At 41.0% G+C, this 20,336-nt stretch overlaps 1 protein-coding gene across 1 annotated transcript in view; it reads right to left on the bottom strand.

Moving 5' to 3' along the window:
- The window catches only part of BIN3 (bridging integrator 3), a 139,078-nt gene that overhangs the window by 25,371 nt on the left and 93,371 nt on the right, over positions 1-20,336 (bottom strand). Inside the window, exons 7-8 of the mRNA XM_087706126.1 lie at positions 7,218-7,359; positions 1,063-1,197 (exon numbers count right to left, since the gene is read on the bottom strand). Of these exons, the coding sequence (XP_087562252.1) occupies positions 1,063-1,197; positions 7,218-7,359 (277 nt within the window). The remainder of the gene's footprint in view (positions 1-1,062; positions 1,198-7,217; positions 7,360-20,336) is intronic.

Below are 20,336 nucleotides of genomic sequence, written 5' to 3'. Positions count from 1 at the left end.
TGTGTCTATATGGTTTACAGAGCTGGGTTTTCCAGTGTCTACATCAGTAAGTGTCCAACCTTGGCGATTTTAAGACCTGTGGACTTCAACTTCTAGAATTCCCCAGCCAATTCTACTCTATTCTATTCTTATCCTATTTCTCTATTCTATTCTTATCCTAATCATATTTCTCTATTCTATTCTATTCTATTCTATTCTATTCTATTATCCTATTTCTCTATTATATTATATTATATCTATTCTAATCCTATTTCTCTATTCTATTCTATCCTATCCTTATACTATTTCTCTATTCTATTCTATTCTATTCTATTCTATTCTATTCTATTCTATTCTTATCCTAATCGTATTTCTCTATTCTATTCTATTCTTATCCTATTTCTCTATTCTATTCTATTCTTATTCTATTTCTCTATTCTATTCTATTCTATTCTATCCTTATCCTATTTCTCTATTCTATTCTTAGCATATTTCTCTATTCTATTCTTAGCATATTTCTCTATTCTATTCTATTCTATTCTATTCTAATCCTATTTCTCTATTCTATTCTATTCTATTCTATTCTTATCCTATTTCTCTAGTCTATTCTATCCTATCCTTATCCTAATCATATTTCTCTGTTCTATTCTATTCTATTCTATTCTTATCCTATTTCTCTAGTCTATTCTATTCTTATCCTATTTCTCTATTCTATTCTATTCTATTCTATTCTATTCTATTCTATTCCACAGTTGTTAAGTGAATCTGGCTTCCGCCATAGATTTTGCTTATCAGAAGGTCCCAAAAGGAAATCACATAACCCAGGTACATTGCAACAGTCATAAATATGAGTCAGTTGACAAGCATCCAAATTTTGATCACATGAGGATGTTGCAATGGTCTAAGGGTGAAAAATGGTCATAAGTCATTTTTATTGCCGTTGTAATTATGAACGGGTCAGTAAATGTTTAAGGGGAAGATTACCTGTAGGAAAGTTAAAAAAAACTGAATATTTTTGGGGGGATATGGTTAGGAAAACAAAAGCCAAAGGTGGGTACAGGGAGGACAGCCCCTCCACCTTACCTGCGCTCGGATCAGAGATTCAAAACTGGGCTTGAAATAATCGATGCGGCTGCTGTAAAACTTGGGCATCTCTTCCAGAAGCTGCTTGTTCTTGCTTTCAAAGTCATCTTTCACTGGCCTTAGTTCTTCTCGAGCCTGGAGGAACCCAAAAGAAGGTGTGAAGAGGAGAAGAAGATCTCAAAATGTTGTCCTCCTTGGTTAGCTCCTCCAGCGCTGGGCATGATCTCCATCTATAGACTGGAATGACTCTCAGAGACCCAAAGCAGCTGTTCTGACTGAGGCTTCCCAAGAGAATGAAGCAAACTCCTTGTCCCGACAAAAAACGTTTTTCTTAATTTCCTGTGAATTCTGCTCATTCACAGCCAGCAAAGTCTTTCAAGGGAGGATTTACAGTCACAGACCTTATCTGGCTTGGAGAGCTGCCAGGCTGATATCTGCAAAACTTTACAAGGAGTCTCAGAGAGTCACGAACCAATTAAGCAAACTCATTGTCTCCTGCAAACTCCACTCCCCTTTTGTTCCTCTTTTATTTCCTCTGGGAGGGGCCATTACTCCCAAGTTGACCCCTGTTCCCTTCATCTGGCAACTCTGTGCATGCGTACACTGGGAACAGGCTCCAGTTGTTCGTCTGCCTCAGTGATGTCTGACTCTGAAGGCAGCTGATAACTGGCAAACATCCCTGGCCTCCTCTCTGCCTCCAACACAGAGCCCTCATCAGAGCTTTCCCCAGACTCCAGGACTGGCCCATGTTCCTCCCCAAATAAAAGAGGAGTGAAAAGGGATGGGTGTTTGTAGGAGACAATTAGTTCATTCCTGCATTCTTGCCAAGTATTGCAGCATCTGAAAGATATCGGCCTGGCCACTCTCCAAGCCTGATAAAGATTGGTAATGGTAACTATCTTCAACTATCTTGAAAGGCGGTGGGAGAGGAAAGACTTTGTTGGAGAGGAATTCACTGTTAATTAAATAAAAGGGGTTTATCGGGATGAGGACTCAGCTTCGTGCTGCTGGGGAAACCTAGGTCAGAACAGTTTTGAATTGATTTTATTTTTGCTGGAAGCCCAATGACTTCTTCTAAAACTTGAGCCCCTGGATTTAATTTCAGTTCCAGAACTGAATCCAGCTCATTAAGTTCTCAACACAAAATATCATTTCTGTAATATTTCTTTATTTCAACAATATATGCTTTTACGGAAGGGAAGCCTCCCTTTCTTGCTAATCCTGGAGTAATCTGAAAATTTCCCAGAGAAGAATCATCAATAGATCGCTAAGTCAATTCTCAGTCTATAGAAGAAGCTTCTTGGATGAGAACTGAATCATCTTCAAGAAAAATTAAGGAAGTCCAATTGTCTTTTTTAAAGACCTTTGGGACAACTGTGACCTGGACGATTGAGAACCTCCATAGACATCTAGACCAGTGTTTTTCAACCACTGTGCCATGGCACACTAGTGTGCCGTGACATAGTGTAAGGTGTGCCGTGGGAAAATTACTTTATATATAGTCAATATAGGCACAGAGTTAAATTTTTTTAACATTTTCTAATGGTGGTGTGCCTCGTGATTTTTTTCATGAAAAAAGTGTGCCTTTGCACAAAAAAGGTTGAAAAACACTGATCTAGACAATTCTCAGTCTACACCTCACTGAAACTCTCATAGTGTCATTGATGAGAGGGTATCACAACTCTTTGTGTTCTCCTCCGACACACACCTTCATTTGCACAAAATTCTAGAACTGGCATCCATGTTTCCTCGCACCCCCAAAAACCCCTCAAAGTTGTTGTTATTATTATTATATGGTTAATCTTTGGTGAGATTCACAACCTTTGGGGCTGGTTGGTTGCTCAACAGCTCGAATCCTAACCAAGGACCTAGAAACTGTTATCTCCGACGTTACCTTAACGTTATTAAGGTACATTATCATCATCATCATCATCATCATCATCATCATCATCATCATCATCATCATCAACATAATTGTATCACAGCAGCCAGTTGTTTTGCCGGATTTGGCATTGATTACTAGTTGGGCCCCACCCAGGGGCCTAGGACGTCGTAACATATTTTCGTAATATTCGTGCGGATCCAAGCAGTGCGGCTTTTTGCATTTGACTGAAGGTGATTTTGTCAATTTTTAACTCTTTTAAATGTATTTCCAGTGCTTTTGGAATAGCACCCAGTGTGCCGATTACCACTGGAATTGAAAAAATCGCAAAATACCAGGACTTAAAAATCGAAATTCAACGACTATGGCACAAACCAGCAGTGGTAATTCCAGTGGTAATTGGCACACTGGGTGCTATACCAAAAGCACTGGAATTACATTTGAAACAGTTAAAAATTGACAAAATCACCTTCAGTCAAATGCAAATGCTAGTAACCAATGCCAAATCCGGCGAAACAACTGGCCGCTGTGATACAATTGTATAATAATAATAATAATTAAATCTTTGGTGAGATTCACAGCCTTTGGGGCTGGTTGGTAGCTCAACAGCTCGAGTCCTAACCAAGGACCTAGGAACTGTTAAGGTAACGTTGGAGGATATAAGCTGTTCCAAGTAGGCTGGTCTTTTGTAGAATCAGAATGTTCAAGTGTGATAAATTTAGAATTTCCAAATAGCGAGGTAGCCCTTTAGGAATTGCTCCAAGGGCTCCAATTACAATCGGGACAACACATGATTTCTTTTTCCACAGTCGCTCAACTTCAATTTGCAAGTCCCGATACTTTGTGATTTTTTCTTGCTGTTTATCTTTAATTCGTGCATCTCCAGGTATTGCAATGTCAATGAACCATACCTTTTTCTTTTCAACTATTGTTATGTCAGGTGTGTTGTGGACCAAGTGCCTGTCAGTCTGGATTCTGAAATCCCACAGGATCTTGACTTTCTCATTGTCTAAAACCTTCTCAACCTGATGGTCCCAGTGGTTTTTGCTGTACTCAAATCCAAACTTCTGGCACAATTTCCAGTGAATGATCTTAGCAACGCGGTCATGGCGTTGTAGGTAGTCAGTTTGTGAAATTTTGCTGCACCCACTGATCAAGTGGTTGACTGTCTCGTCTTTCTCATTACAAAGGCGACATTTGCTGTTGCTGGTAACATGTAGAATTTTTGCCTTCGTGCAGTTTGTGGCTAAGGCTTGTTCTTGAGCTGCCAAAATAAAGTCTTCTGTTTCTTTTTTCAGTCCTCCTGATCTTAACCAGTTCCAAGTTAGCTTTTGGTCAGCTTTGCCTTCAATACTTTTCAAGTATTGGCTATGCATAGCTTTGTTTTTCCAATTTTCAGCTCGCTTCTCAATTATTTCTTTCTTATATTCAGATTTTGACTTAGTTGTCTTTAAAAGGCCTCCTTTATTTACTTCCTTAATCATTGGTTCTTCACTTTTCTGGATGTAATCATTCAAGCTGTGTTTTTCTTCTTCCAGAGTCTGTTTTACTTGTAGGAGTCCTCGACCACCCTCTGCTCTTGGTAGATATAATTGGTCAATATCACTTTTAGGGTGCAAAGCATGATTCATTGTCATAAGCTTCCTTGTTTTTCTGTTCAAATTGTCCAACTCCATCTGGGTCCAGTCAATTATTCCTGCAGAGTATCAAATCACAGGTATAGCCCAGGTATTTATGGCTTTTATGATGTTTCCTCCACTCAATTTGGACTTTAATATGTTGCGAATTCGTCAAATGTACTTGGCTGCAGTTAATTCCTTGACTTTATTATGCATTAAGTCAGAGGCCTCTAAAATCCCCAAGTACTTGTAGCCTTCTTCTGGTTTTACTGCCTTTATCATTTCTTCATTCTCAAGTTGTATTACATCATCTTCAAGGATCTTGCCTGCTTTAGTTGCCATTGTTGCACATTTGTCAATTCCAAACTGCATACCAATGTCTTGGCTAAATACTTTTGTGCTTTCAATTAATAAATTCAGTTCAGCTTTTGTTTTACCAAACAGCTTCAAATCATCCATGTACACAAAGTGCAAAATTTTCAGTCCTTTCTTTGCAAGTTCGTATCCATAGTTCATCTTCTTCAAAATGATTGTCAGTGGGAGTATAAAAAGTAGGGGTGAAAGGGAATCGCCCTGGAAAATGCTTCATTTAATTTCAACTTCACCCAGTACTTCTTCATTAGCTATAAGCTTCATTTTCCAGAGGTTCATTGAAGTTTCCATGAATTTTTGTATGTTGCTGCTGATGCCAAAGATTTTCAGGCATTTCTTGATCCAGATATGGGGAACTGAATCAAATGCTTTCTTATAGTCTATCCAAGCCATGAACAGCTTGGTTCGTCTTTTCTTTGAATTCTTTAGGATTAGCTTGTCAATCAGCAGTTGGTCCTTTGTTCCTCTTGAATTTTTGCAGCATCCTTTCTGTTCTATAGGAAGCAAGTTATTTCTTTCCAAGTATCCATAAATTTGGTTTGCAATGATACCAGTAAGGAGCTTGTATGTTGTTGGCAAACAGGTGATTGGCCTATAGTTTCCAGGATCCTTATCTTTTTCTTTATCTTTTTGGATCAAAAATGTCCTTCCAGTTGTCATCCATTCATCATTTTCAGGTGTTTTTAAGATCTGGTTCATTTGGGCTGCCAATCTTTTGTTAAAGTGCCTTTAACCAGAAGCCATGTAACTCGTCTGGTCCAGGCCACTCCAGTTCTTCACTTTTCTTGACTGTCTTTCCACCATTTCTTTTGTTATTTTCACATCTTCCAGTTTATGCACTTTAATAGAATCCTCAATCTGTTTGATCCATTTTGCAATTCTGTTGTGCTTCTTGTTGTTTTCCTACAAATTCTTCCAGAATTTCAGAGTTTTCTCTTTATCAGGCTTTTCATTTGTTGTTACTCCATCTCCACTTTCTAAGCTCTTATAAAACTGGTGGTGATTTGCTCTGAACTGTGAGTTTTCCTTGAATTGAGTTATTATTTTCATATCTTTTAATCTTTTCAGCAATGGCAACAACCCTCTGCTTCAGCTCTTCAATTATTATCGCAATCTCTTTATTCTCCAAATTGTATCTTGCTTCCAGGCTGCTTTTGATCTGCTTGTTCTTTAGCTGACCTTGCCTTAGGTTCTTCAAGTTGCTCAAGTCTCCACGAAATTTTTTTATCTTCAATTCCAACCGAATTTTCCATTTAGGCTTCCTCTTCTTGCCTCTTTGTTTCTTTCGTATTTTCAAACCCAATTCTTTGATGGTTATGAAGGCTGCTGTATACATCACCTGGTTTGTTTCAGCTAATGTAGTGGTTTAAATGGTTTGCACAGCCTCATTGACCTTTTTTAGTACCTTTCTCCATTCTTTCCGGTTCACTTGGTTCAACTTTGGCAAACGTGTTCTTTCAGCATCTTCCATTTGATGCTTTATTTTCTCAGCTAATTGAGCAATATCTGTTGGTGTTTGTTCTTCAGTGCTTCCTTGTTCTTTATCTTCATCCATTTCAGCATCCTCTTCCTCCCTTTCTTCCTCAGTTTGCTTTTGAGTCTGCAAATCATTCTTGATGTTACTCTTCTTTGTTGGTATACTCAGACCATTAGTTGCTTTCTCCTCAATTCCTATTAATTCTGTTGTAGTGAAAAATTTGTGGCTTAGAATTACATGTTGCTGGTCCATTAGCCTTTGTTCACTGATATCACAGTCCGTGTGGTTCACCTTCCAAATCTGATATACTGATTTTTGATATCCACGTTTTGGTGGCTCAGACTGATAGTAAGCTTTCATAATAGAGATGTTTTCTTCCCTAGTCCAGATTTTTCGCTTTTCCACTTTTTCTTCCAGTAGCTTGTCAGCTCCATGCCCTGGTTGCCTAGCAGAGGGAGCTGAACCCTGTAGCTCATTTTGTGCAGAATGCCCAGGAGTCGTCAGCATCCAACGGAATCCTTGTTAATCTGGGCGACGGTTCATTAGAGTGTGCAAGCCCCTCCACCACGACAAGATAAAGCTCCTCGGAGGGGTTGTTGTTGTTGTTGTTGCTGTTGTTGTTGTTGTTGTTATTATTATTATTATTATTATTATTATACAATTGTATCACAGCGGCCAGTTGTTTCGCCGGATTTGGCCTAGCAAAATAATAATAATAATAATAATAATAATAATAATAATAATAATAATAATAATAATTATTATTATTATTATTATTGCAAGCTCTGTTAATGCTCTTTAATACCTGGTGTAGCTTGGTCAGGATGGGGCCCGTTTTCTCCTTCTCTTCATACTTCTCCACCTTGGATTGGAGCCGTTTGTAATCTTGCAGGACTTGCTCACGCCGCTTTACCGCCATATTTAGACTGGGGAAGACGCCGCTGAATCTGTGGGGATTTTCAAAAAAATGATTTTGATATTCTTCATACTGTACAGTATTTAAGTTAATTCTTCACTGAGAACTTTGGGTTTTTTTTTGAGGAACAAAAGCTGAATGTTAATTTTTTTTCCTTTACTACAGAGAAATAAGCTTTTCCTCTTATTCTTTCTCTCCTAGGATCTCACACACTGGGAGTAATCTATGCCCTTCACTCTCACACATAAAACTACCTAGCTGAGGTACAGAAAATTGTCTGCTACAACGTCCTGCCTGTCAACGACTACTTCAGCTTCAACCACAATAATATATGGGCAAACAATTGATACAAACTCAAGGTAAACTGCTCCAAACTCGATTGCAGAAAATACTACTTCAGCAACAGAATGGTCAATGCCTGGAATGCACTACCTGTTACATCCTCTAACTCCCACAGCTTTCACCTTAAACTGTCTACCATGGACCTCACCCCATTCTTAAGAGGTCCGTAAAGGGGGCATGAAAAATGCACCAGCGTGCCTTCTGTCCCTGTCTTACTGTCCCCATTTACTTCTACTCATTTCTCTTGTTCATGTCCGTGTTTATACTTATATTGTCATCTTGCACACGTTTGGCAAACTAAATAAAATAAAGAAAACAAATAAAAATAGTTGGCTCCAGCTGACTTACAATCAGGGGTTTTAAACCATGTGTGTTTCCAGCATGATCTATCTAGTGTGTTGCTTCTCAAGATAAATAAATAAAAACCACGGGAAACCCACAGCGTGGATATTTATCTGGCACGGGAAAAATTTCCTGCCACTGTGTAGCTTTGGCATCCTTGTTTTCACAGATTGGGTGGATGTTTCCCACAAGTAAGCATCGCAATTGCACCCATTTTGACAAGTCAGTTCAGGAAACGGGTGCTCCATCCTAGCCACAAATCAAATCAAGGGCAATTGAAGAATGGTTTTTGTTTGCTGTTGAACATCCTCCAACCCCATTAATTACCATCAAAGCTTTTCCTTTCAGCCAGCGGGCTCTGCAACTATTTCTTTTATAACACATGTTATGAAGCAAAAAAGCAAGATAACATACAAGCCACAAAGAATGTCATTTTAAATAGGGTTAGGTGCCTTTAAAAAAAACAGACAAGAAAAGTACTAAACATACAAGTATATATTCAAAAGCGAGATATAAAGGGGGGGGAACCCCCATAGTTAGGATAGATTAGTGAAGGTAAGGGAATAAGAAATGATACCAAATTATATTTGGGTTTGTGGAATTACCATCCCAAGGAAACATAAACGGAGATTTGAAAGAGACACCCATAACAACAGAAAAAGAAAGGGAGAGAGGAGGAGAGAACGAGAGGAAGAGGAGGAAGGAAGAAAGAGGTAAAGAGAGGAGGGTAGAAAGGGGGAAAGAGAAGGAGACAGGGTAGGAAGGGGAAAGAGAGTAGGAGAAGGGGAGAGGTAAGGGAAGAAGGAAGGGGAAGGAGAGGAGGAAGGAGGAAAGTAGAGAAGGGAGGGAGGGAGAAAAGAAAGGGAAAAGGTGGTGGTGTTACAACAGGAAGAAGGGTTGGTAAATAAAGCAACCCAAATTGTATATTATAACCTATTAAATGGAGTAACCAATGTATAAGAATGACAAATGTAAAGAATAACATTTATGTGAATGTATACTTACAATGGTATGTAAGAGAATAAAAAGCAAAAGAACTTTTAAAAAACAATAATTTAAAAATAAAAAAAATGAGATTAAAAAAAAAACCAGACAGGGTGTGTGAACGAAGTAGGCTTGTTGAACGAAAGCATAGCAGGTCATAAATATTAATCTTGCCTCATTCAGGGATGGGGCCTATAACAGGTTCATTGTTTTTCAGGGAGGGACACTCATCTCTCACACAATGAGCCATTAAGCCCTTCAGCCCATTAGCTGCAACAGGAGCCAGATTAATAATCCTTGCATAATTCTGGATGCATCGTCACGGGATGCAGAGGTGGCAGAGAAGTACCAATAAATTATGGCTGTCGAAACTGCCAAAAAAAAAGAGGATCCCATCCAACCTTTCTCAACTTCAAATCATCCCGACGACGGTTTCCATTAACGCACTGAGTGTGGCCATTAGCCCGACGTTGGGAAATTCAATTAATTGGGTTTCTTCTGAAAGACAAGGCAACGAGACGGGACCCTTTTTTTGAGGTGTGAACGAAGAAGAGGAGGAGGAAGAGGAGCAGGGGCTTGAAAAGAAGATAAAATACTGTATGTTTCAGAGTATAAGATGCACCAAGGTTTTGAAGATGCAAATTTTTTTAAAAAAGTTTTTGCACTCTGCAATCCTCCCCAAAATGGCCCGTTTTTTGTGAAAACAGGTCTGTTTTTTCCCCCCCAAAAAGGGCATGAATACCCTTTAGGAAACTTGTAGAGTGCTCGGGGGTGGGTGGGCAAAAATGAGCAAAAAACACCCTGGTTTTCATGAAAACAGGCCCGTTTTTTTTTTTCAAAAAAGGGGCATGGATAGCCTTTAGGAAGCTTATAGAGTGCTTCTGGGGGTGGGGTGGGGCAAAATTGAGCAAAAAAACGGCCCATTTTTCTCTCATTTCTGGCCTCCCCAGCCCCCAGAACCTCTTTGGAAGCCTCCTAAAGGCTATGCACGGCTATTTGGGTGAAGGGGCGGAGTTTCGGGAGGCCAAAAATGCTGCATTCAGTGTATTAAGACGCACACAGATTTTCAGCCTCTTTTTTGAGGGAAAAAGATGCATCTTATACTCCGAAAAATACCGTACAGCTCTGACCCAGGCTTCACCAAATCACGAAGCAGACTTCTTGTCCTGACAAAACCCCTTTTTATGAAGCTAATGTAAATTCCTCTCATTCACATCCAGCAACGTCCTGGCAAACAGTCTTTCAAGGGTGAATTTACAATTGCAGACATTGGAGAGCTGCCAGGCTGATATCTTCCAAATATCGGTGTACAAGGAAATACTTGACAAGGAGTCTCTGACAAACAAATCCTCACACTAATGAATTGAACTAATTCATTGAACTATTTAAAAGAAGATGTAAGACTTAGAATCAAATGTCTTTCTTTTGGGAGGTTTGCAGAGTTGCAAAACCTTTTTTAAAAAATTTGCCTCTTCAAAATCTTGATGACTTGCAATTTCCTCAGGCTTCCCCACTGACTTTGCTGTCGGAGGCAGCTGGGAAGGTTGCAAACGCTATCCCTGTGACTGTGGGATGCTGCATTCATCATAAATGTGTGGCAGTTGGCAAGCACCTGAATTGACATCCTGTGGTTTCAAGGACCAGTTGCAGGAACCAATCATTAGTCCCTTTTTCAGCACCATCCTAACTTCCAACTTTTGCTAAACAAGTGGCCATTAAAGAAGGACCAACTGTCAACATATGCTGGCTGAATACTCTAAAGCAGGGGTGTCAAACTTGATTTCATTGAGGGCCGCATCAGGGTTGTGTTTGACCTCAAGAGGGCTGGGGTGTGTGGCCAGGGGCCATGGCCAGCTTCATGCCACTCATGTCGGGGCCACCTGTGCCAGTGAGAACCGGTTCCTGAGCTCTGTTTTTGGCTTGGACAGCCTCCTGTATCCCTCTGCCAGCAAAAACGGAGCACATGGCCCTCCCAAGCGCCGTTTTTGCTGGCAGAGGCACCACGGGCCGGTTCTTTGCTGTTTCCAGGATGGCCCCGTGGACCTGATCTAAGCACCCTGCAGGCCGAATCTGGCCCTCAGGCCTTGAGTTTGACACCCCTGCTCTAAAGGAAGCTGTCAGGGTTACGACAGAGGCTCTAATGAAAGCAGGACGAGATGTAACTGCTCACAAAGTACACAAAGCAATTGGAATGCAGAGAATATATGTTCTCATGAAGATTGCCCTCTGAAAATGAAATTTCCCAGAAAATTTGCTCTTAGAATTCCAGCTGGAGTTATAAATAATAATAAAATAAACCCACTAATAAGGCTCTTACTGAGCCTCTATAAGGTGGGGATCTAAGTATATCAAACATTATGCTAACAGCCCCCCCCCCTCCTTCCCACCTCTTTACTGGTACACCATGTTGTGCTCTTAGCAATTTCAAAAGCTGCTGTGCCGTAAAAACTAATCTATAAAACCGACTCACCTGTAAATACTCTGTACGAAAGACATTAACAGCAGGAAAGGTAATGCAGTATTATTTAACACAAAGAGCTATTGACATTCGCTTCTATACTTAGATTTCCACACTGGCGAGAAGGACTTTGATTTCACAGACTAACTACACAATCCATGCTGGGCTACCGTTGCTATAGATTTATACCATGCTGCAGATTTAAGGCCTATGAAAGGCTGGAGTCCTGCTGCATACATGCATGTAGCTTGCCTCAGCTTTTCTTTCCTTTTATGTTAATTTAATTTTTTCCCCTTTCCTTTTTGTGTCATTAATGGAGAGACTGATGGAGGCAGTTAACTAGCATGCTAGCAAGAAGGGGTAACTATACGCTCTTCTCACTTAATGCTGTAGTTTTCGAGGTTTGAGAAATTATCTGTAAAGAATGTAATTTCATCTTAAGAGTCCTCACCTATACTCTGAATCTCATTAAAAAGCTTCAAATGCTTGCTTGCTATTTTCACTAGCCATCGTTTAACAGAGATTAACATAGTTGGAAGGGGCTTTGGAGGTCTTCTAATCCAATATCCCCCCCCCCATCAAAGCAGGAGATCCTACACTAGGGGTCTGCAATCTTAAACATTTAAAGCGTCATTTGGACCCGTTTCTCACAGAAAAGAAAACTCTGGGAGCCACGAAACCTGGGTGGGTGTGGCCAACTCGACATCACTCACTCCTACCCAGTCAATATGACACACACACACATCCCAGCCACACCTACCCAGGTTTTGTGGATCCCGCTGTTTTCTGTAGGAAACAGATATCTCTGTGTGTCTCTCTCTCTTTTTCTCTCTATTTCTTTCTTTCACCCTCTCTCTCTCTGTCTCTCATCTCTCTCTCTGTCTCTTTGATTTCAGGCCAGGCGGGAGTGACCGGAAGGGGAGGGCGAGAGGCAGGGCCAGCCAGTGGTAGGCTCAGCTGATAGGGAGCCACAGCAGGGGGATGAAAAAGCCACATGCGGCTCTGGAGCCACCGGTTGCCGACACCTGCCCTACACCATTTCTTATCGATGGTAGTCCAGTCTCTTCTTGAAAGCTTTCAGTGATGAAGTTCCCACAACTTCTGAAGACAACTTCTGTTCCACTGGTTGATTGTTCTCAGGGTCAGAAAATTCCTTCTTATTTCCAGGTTGAATCTCTCCTTGTTGAGTTTTCATCTATTATTCCTTGTCTGGCCTTTGGTTGCTTTGGAAAATAGCTTGATCCCCCCCTCCTCTTTGTTGCAGCCCCCCAAATATTGGAAGGCTGCTATTATGTCTCCCCTGGTCCTTCACTAGACTAGCCATGCCCAGTTCCTGCAACTGTTCATATTGTGAACTGTGCATATGTTTCAGTACTTAAAGACACTTGCTCCCTCTTGAGAAGGGAATCTAGAGAAGACCAGAACACCATCCTTGAAGATATCTGCAATCTGAATGCCACAGATTGTCAGCATGCTTCTTTCACTGCAACCCCTTTATCAAGCATCAGTGGATCCACACTTGCATTCAGTTTGGTTTTTCTCTGCACTGACTCCAAATCATGAAGAAAATCATGTGGCATCAGAGCAAAACTAAAACATCAACCAAGCGTCAACTCTGAATCTGGAAGACGGCCCCTCAGTCCTGCCCAAAAGGAGACAATGAGGAACTGCCTTGCTTCCTGAAACTTCCTTCTTCGTTCTTAAAATCTTGGTGGTCTTTATGCCTACGCGGAATGCAACCACATAAAATGGAACATGGGTTGGAGCTGTGGTTCCAATAAAATCAAACTACCATATTTTTTGGAGTATAAGACACACTTTTTTCCCTCAGAAAAGAGGGTGAAGATCTGGGTGCATCTTATACACTGGATGCAGCATTTTTGGTTTCCTGAAACCCCGCCCCCTTTGCAAAAATGGCCGTACATAGCCTTTAGGAGGCTTCCAGACTGCTCCTGGGGGCTGGGGAGGACAAAAATGAGTGGGAAATGGGCAGTTTTTTGCTCCTTTTTGCCCCCAGGAGCACTCTATAAGCCTCCTGAAGGCTATGCATTCCCCTTTTTTGACAAAAAACAGGCCTATTTTTGCAAAAAATGGCTGTTTTTGGAAGGTCTGCAGAGTGTAAAAACTTTTTTTTTAATTTGCCGCTTCAAAATCTTGGTGTGTCTTATACTCCAGTGCATCTTATACTCTGAAAAATACAGTATCCGGCAAGTAAAACCTTGGTGAGCAAACACCGGTGCAGCATGACCACAATGGTTAAGACATCCCCAGTGTCAGAAATCTCAATTTGGGCTTCAGAGCATATGCCTATGATTTATTTTTTTAAAAGCTTTCACACCTTTGCCAATGGTCTAAATCAGGGGTTGGGAACCTTAAGCACTCAAAGAGCCACAAAGGTCCTAACCAGAAGCCCCCCATTCAATTCTGGAGCTAACCGGAAGTCCAGTTCCCCCACCATAGAGTCTCCTCCTAGTGTGGCATCCTTTTCCCTCTGCTGACCGGAAGTCCCGTTCTCCCACCATCTCCTCTTTATGCAGCGTCCTTTTTCCTCTACCTGTCCTAATCAAAAGGCATATCAATTGTGGAGCAAACTGGTGACAGGGAGCTGCAGCAGAGGGCTGAAAGAGCCACATGCAGCTCCAGAGCCTTGGGTTGCCGACTCCTGGTCTAAATAGTATTGCCAGGTTTCCTCCAATGGTTTCTTCTGTTTGCAATGGGTAGGTCTGGCATGACATGGAGAACAGCTCAGCTTCCTCCAACCCATGTCGTCTATTTTTTTAAATCCATGCTTAAATAAAGCAGGTATATACTGCATTTTTCAGACTATAAGTTGCACCAAAGTATAAGACGCACCTTGATTTTGAAGAGGTAACTTTTTAAAAAAGGTTTTGCACTCTGCAGGTCTCCCAAACCCTCTGCACACCTCGATTTTGCAAAAAGAAAATGCATGCAGAGCTTTGGGAGGCTCTTAGAGTGCTCCTAGGGGCTGGGGAGGGGAAACAAACAAAAATGGCCCTTTTTCCCACAAAAACGGGCTGTTTTTTTGCCCCAAAAAGCGGGCATGCAGAGGCTTTGGGAGGCTTGTAGAGTGCTCCTGGGGGCTAGAGGGCAAAAACAACTCATTTTCTTTGCTCTTTTTTGCCCTCCCCAGCCTCCAGCAGCACTCTGGAAGCCTCCTAAACGCTATGCACATCCATTTTTGCAAAGGGGACGGGGTTTCGATAGGCCAAAAATGCTGTGTTCAGGGTATAAGATGCACCCAGATTTTCACCCTATTTTTTGAGCGAAAAAGATGCATCTTATACTTTGAAAAATACGCTATGCCCATTTCTCACTCCTGTAGAATGAAGAGTTCCTTCATACTTAATGATCTTAATGATCTTGCGATATGAAGTAGAAGAAAATTTCAGGCATTTTTATTAGACTTCAGCCCTTAAAAGCATTGAGAAAAGATTTTCACAGATATGAAAATTTCCCATGAAGCACCACCAAAGTCTTTACAAATATATTACAGGTAGTACAACTGTTGTTGACAACAGTTGAGCCTAAATTTTCCCTTGCTAAGCAAGACAGTGGTTAAATGAGTTTTGCTCCATCTTACAACCTTTTGTGCTGTAGTTGTTAAGTGAATCATTTAGTTGTTAAGTGAGTAGCACGGTTGTTAAATGACTCTGTCTTCCCCACTGCCTTTGCTTGTCAGAAAGTTGCAAAAGGTGATCAGATGACCCTGGGGCCCTGCGACTGTCTTAAATACTGAAGGCCAGAGAAGGAATAATGGATGGAAACTGACCAAGGAGAGATTCAACCTGGAAATAAGGAGAAATTTCCTGACAGTGAGAACCATCAACCCATGGAACAGACGTTGCCTTCGGAGGTTGTGGGAGCTTCATCACTGGAGGCTTTCAAGAAGAGACTGGACTGCCATCTCTCAGGAATGGTGTAGGGAGGGTCTCCTACCTGGGCAGGGGGTTGGACTAGATGACCTATAAGGTCCCTTCCAACTCTGGTAATCTGTTAAGTCTGTTAAATTCAAATCAGTTAACACATCTCTCAATTTTGATCTGTTAAATACTTCCTATTACCCAGTCCAATGTTTCACTCACTAGGTTATGGCCACACACTCCCTGCAAGGCACATCACAAAGGGTGCTTTGGCCCACATTTGCTTATAGAAGGAGTACATTCCATAAGCCAGTTGCATAATTTTGCTTAGGCAAGCAAGCTCTGGGCGAGACAATTTCCTGCCCAAGATTTACTGGCTGTTTTGCTCTGTATCCGAGAACATGAGATCAGACTTGTACATAACTGGAAAAAAATTAGATGCTTAATGAAGGCTTTGCACATTCTACTTCCGTACTTCATGCAATGGGGGCAGGTTAGTGAATAATCAGACCCAAATGTGTAAAGTTCAGCTAGTTACTTTATTGTTCTGTGCCTATTTCACATGAATCTATTAGAGTAGAGTAGAGTAGAGTAGAGTAGAGTAGAGTAGAGTAGAGTAGAGTAGAGTAGAGTAGAGTAGAGTAGAGTAGAGTAGAGTAGAGTAGAATAATAAATAGAATACAATAAAATTACAAATAGAATAGAATCAGGAATAGAACAGAACAGAATAATGAAATGAATAGAATAGAACAGAATAACAGAGTTGGAAGGGACCTTGGAGGTCTTCTAGTCCAACCCCTGCTTAGACAGGAATCCCTAGCATTTTAGACAAATAGTTCTTAAAAAAATCTCTTCTTAAAAATTTCCAGTGTTGGAGCATTCACAACTTCTGGAGGAAGTTGTTCCACTGATTAATTGTTCTGTCAGGAAATTTCTGTTGCTTCTCTCCTTGATTAGTTTCCACCCATTGCTTCTTGTCCTACATTCAGGTGCTTTGGAGAATAGTTTGACTCCCTCTTCTTTGGGGCAGCCCCTGGGATACTGGAAGACTGCTATCATGTCTCCCCTCGTCCTTCTTTCTATTAAACTAGACATACCCAGTTCCTGCAACCATTCTTCACATGCTTTGGCCTCCAGTCCCCTAATGCTTTGGCCTCCAATCCCCTAAAGTTGCTCTTCTCTGCACTCTAGAGTCTCCACATCTTTTTTACATCATGGCAACCAAAACTGTATACTGTATGTGGCCTTATCAAGGCATTATAAAGTGGTATTAACCCTTCACGTGATCTTGATTCTATCCCTCTGTTTATGCAGCCTAGAACTGTGTTGACTTTTTTGGCAGCTGAAACACACACAATCTCCCCCAGACTGGCAGCTTCTGCCTAGCAAAGACTAGATAAGGCTCAAAGGCATGGATGGGGGAAGCCAGACCTTGCCCTCTTACGTTACATAATGAGCTTAGCTTTCAACCCTCAACGAAACGAAGCTGAAGTATTTTTTAGTCAACGATTCATTACAACAGAGGCTTCAAGGCATCTTACAGTATAATCAACAATTTAATATAATAAAAATTCCAAGATCAGTAACGGTTCCCATTTGATTTGCTGCGGTAAATGAAATTTAAATTGCAACCTTCTAAAGAGAGAAACCTTTTTCCCTCATTATATTATTCCATAAAAAGAAAAAAAGAAAAAAGAAAGATACTAATACCACTCTTGAAATAATTATCCAAGGGGAAACTGCGCATGTTTAAGACTAGCAAAATCTACCAGAAATGTCCTCGTGCACCTTACAAATTAACACATGCTATAAGACGCAGACTTTTTGCTAACTAAAACCCATTTCGCAAAATGCATAATAAATCAATTTGTCAGAAATCAGAAATTATAAAAATGTACATAAAAGCCTTCCACTTCAGAGTTATATCTGTTCCTAAAAACTAATTAGCGTATTTGTGTCTCTTCTTTAGAGCCTGCTACGAGTCTTGATTTATCAAAGTGATGTTTTTCCAGTCACTAATGGAAGGACAGAGCACAACAGACTGCTTTAAAAATAGCAACAGGATGGAGATTGAAGTAGTAAGTTATTTTTCAGAACCGACAACTGCGTCTCTTAAAGTCTTCAAATAATGGATCAAAATAGGGAGAGACTAGCCAAACGCTACTAGTTGCCAGTATTTAACACCTTTCAACCATCTGACTCTTTGGGTCACTTCAAGAATTCTTCTTCTAATGTGAATGATCAGCTCATGCCCTCAACTTAAGAAGACCAGAATAGATTTCATAAAAGTAAAGAAGTTCAAAGATTAAATCTCCCTGCATTTGGAATGGTCTTCATAGTTTGCACTTAGAATCTAATAGAATTACAGAGTTAGAAGGGACCTTGGAGGTCTTCTAGTCCAACCCCCTGCTCATGCTCAAGAGAGGTACTAATACCACTCTATTAAGCCTTAGTAAGACCACACCTAGAGTACTGCATCCAGTTTTGCTCACCACACTATAAAAAAGATGTTGAGACTCTAGAAAGAGGGCAGAGAAGAGCAACCAGGATCATTAGGGGACTGGAGGTTCAAACATACGATGAACGGTTGCAGGAACTGACTATGGCTAGTCTAGTGAAGAGAACGACCAGGGGAGACATGACAGCAGTCTTCCTATATTTGAAGGGCTGCCACAGAGAGGAAGGGGTCAAGTTACTCTCCAAATGTTTTTTCTGCGCCAACTCAGGAAGCTCAAACTGCCCAAGGAGCTGCTGATTCAGTTCTACAGAAGAATGATTGAGTCTGTCATCTGCCACCTCCATAACTGTCTGGTTTGGTTCTGCAACCCAACAAGACAGACACGGACTTCAGAGAATAATTAGAACTGCAGAAAAAGCAATGGCTACCAACCTGCCTTCCATTGAGGAAATGTATGCTGCACAAGGCAAAAAGAGGGTTGTGAAAATATCTACAGACCCCTCGCATCCTTGACATAAATTGTTTCAACTCCTACCCTCAAAACGACGCTATCGGGCACTGCGCACCAAGACATCTAGACACAAGGACAGTTTTTTCCCAAATGCCATCACTCTGCTAAACAAGTAATTCCCTCACTACTGTCAAACTATTCACTAAGGCTGCATTACTATTACTATTAATCTTCTCATCGTTCCTATCGCCCATCTCCTCCCACTTATGACTGTAGGATTGTAACTTTGTTGCTTGTACCCTTACAATTTTGATTGATATTGTTTCCTGATTGCTTATTTGTACCCTATCATTAAGTGTTGTACCTTATGATTCTTGATGAATGTATCTTGTCTTTTTATGTACACTGAGAGCATAGGCACCAAAGACAAATTCCTTGTGTGTCCAATCACACTTGGCCAATAAAGAATTCTATTCTATTCTATTCTATTCTATTCTAATTCTAATTCTAATTCTAATTCTAATTCTATTCTACTTCTACTCTACTCTATTCAAGGCACCCGAAGGCCAGGCAAGGAATAATGGATGGAAACTGAACAAGTAGAGATTCAACCTAGAAATAAGGAGGAATTTTCTGACAGTGAGAACAATCAACCCATGGGGCTGAAGTTGCCTTCAAAAGTTGTGGGAGCTTCATCCCTGGAAGCTTTCAAGAAGAGATTGGGCTGCCATCTGTCAAAAATGGTGTAGGGTCTACTTGGGTAGGGAACAGACTAGATGACCTACAAGGTCCCCTTCCAACTGTGTTAATCTGGCAGAGGCACCGCAGGCCAGTCCACTGTTTCCAGGTCAGCCTCGCGGGCCAGATCGAAGCACCCCGCGGGCTGGATCCTGCCCTTAGGCATTGAGTTTGACAGCCCTGTACTAGAACAAATATCTTGATTATTAGGCTTACAGAGGCAAACCCAGGAGTGCAGATGCTGTCTTTCAAAGCCTAATTGCTTGAGCCTTCAAAAAGAAATGGAATTTTGACAACTGAGTATACCTGATCTGTGGTTTATCCAGCCCCTATTTTCTGATATATTTCTGTAAGCTACCAGAGACTTCTGGCCAGAGGACACAATTAAAAAGAATCTTGGAAGTATACTTAGCTTACATTTACAATAACTGATATTTCATGGCACAGTTAAGTACTGAATTTTTAAAAAAAACCCTCCATTGTATAATAACTGTGGCAGTTAACTTTTCATTCATTCATCATCACTGCATGATAATTAGCTAATGAATAATAATAATTATCATTATTTCTATTTTTAATTCACTCTTTCTGCCTTTGGTTTCCATTCACTTTAAAGCTGGCATTATCAATTCAAATTACCTGCCTTCCATTGATCAACTGTACATTTAGCTGAGACTCAGTTAGTTGAAGTCTGCAGGATGCAGAGATTTTAGGAACAGACTACTAACAAGGCCTATCAAGAGGTGTTCATTGGGATGTTAATAAAAATGTGCATGAGAGATTATGCACAATCCAACTGCACCTAAAAGCTAAAGGTTCCCCTCGCACATATGCGCTAGTTGTTCCCAACTCTAGGGGGTGGTGCTCATCTCTGTTTCAAAGCCAAAGAACCAGCTCTGTCCAAAGACGTCTCTGTGGTCATTTGGCCAGCATGACTCAATGCAGAAGGTGCACAGAACATTGTTACCTTCCCATCAAAGGTGATCCCTAGTTTTCTAATTGCATTTTTTACATGCTTTCGAACTGCTAGGTTGGCAGAAGCTGGGGCGAGTAATGGGAGCTCATTCCGTTACGTGATGCTAGGAGTTCGAACCGCTGAACTGCCAGCCTTTCTGATTGACAAGCTCAGTGTCTTAACCACTGAGCCACTGTGTTCCTCTAACTGCACCTATTGGGAGTATTTCAGTTTCTAGAGCAGGGGGATCAAACTTGATTTCCTTGAGGGCATCAGAGTTGTGTTTGACCTCAGGTGGGGGGGAGGATTGGGGGTGTGTGGTTGGGTGTGGCCAGCTTGATGTCACTTGTGTCAGGAGCATCTCTGGTGGCCTGAGTTGTCTGCCAGAGAAAACAGGTT

Source organism: Thamnophis sirtalis, unplaced genomic scaffold, assembly GCF_051295495.1.
Source record: "Thamnophis sirtalis isolate CommonGarterSnake01/CBP01778 unplaced genomic scaffold, rThaSir2_p1.2 scaffold_2, whole genome shotgun sequence".
NCBI classification, from domain to species: domain Eukaryota; kingdom Metazoa; phylum Chordata; class Lepidosauria; order Squamata; family Natricidae; genus Thamnophis; species Thamnophis sirtalis.
The sequence above is the reverse complement of the archived record's forward strand: the minus strand, read 5'-3'. Positions and strand labels throughout refer to the sequence as shown.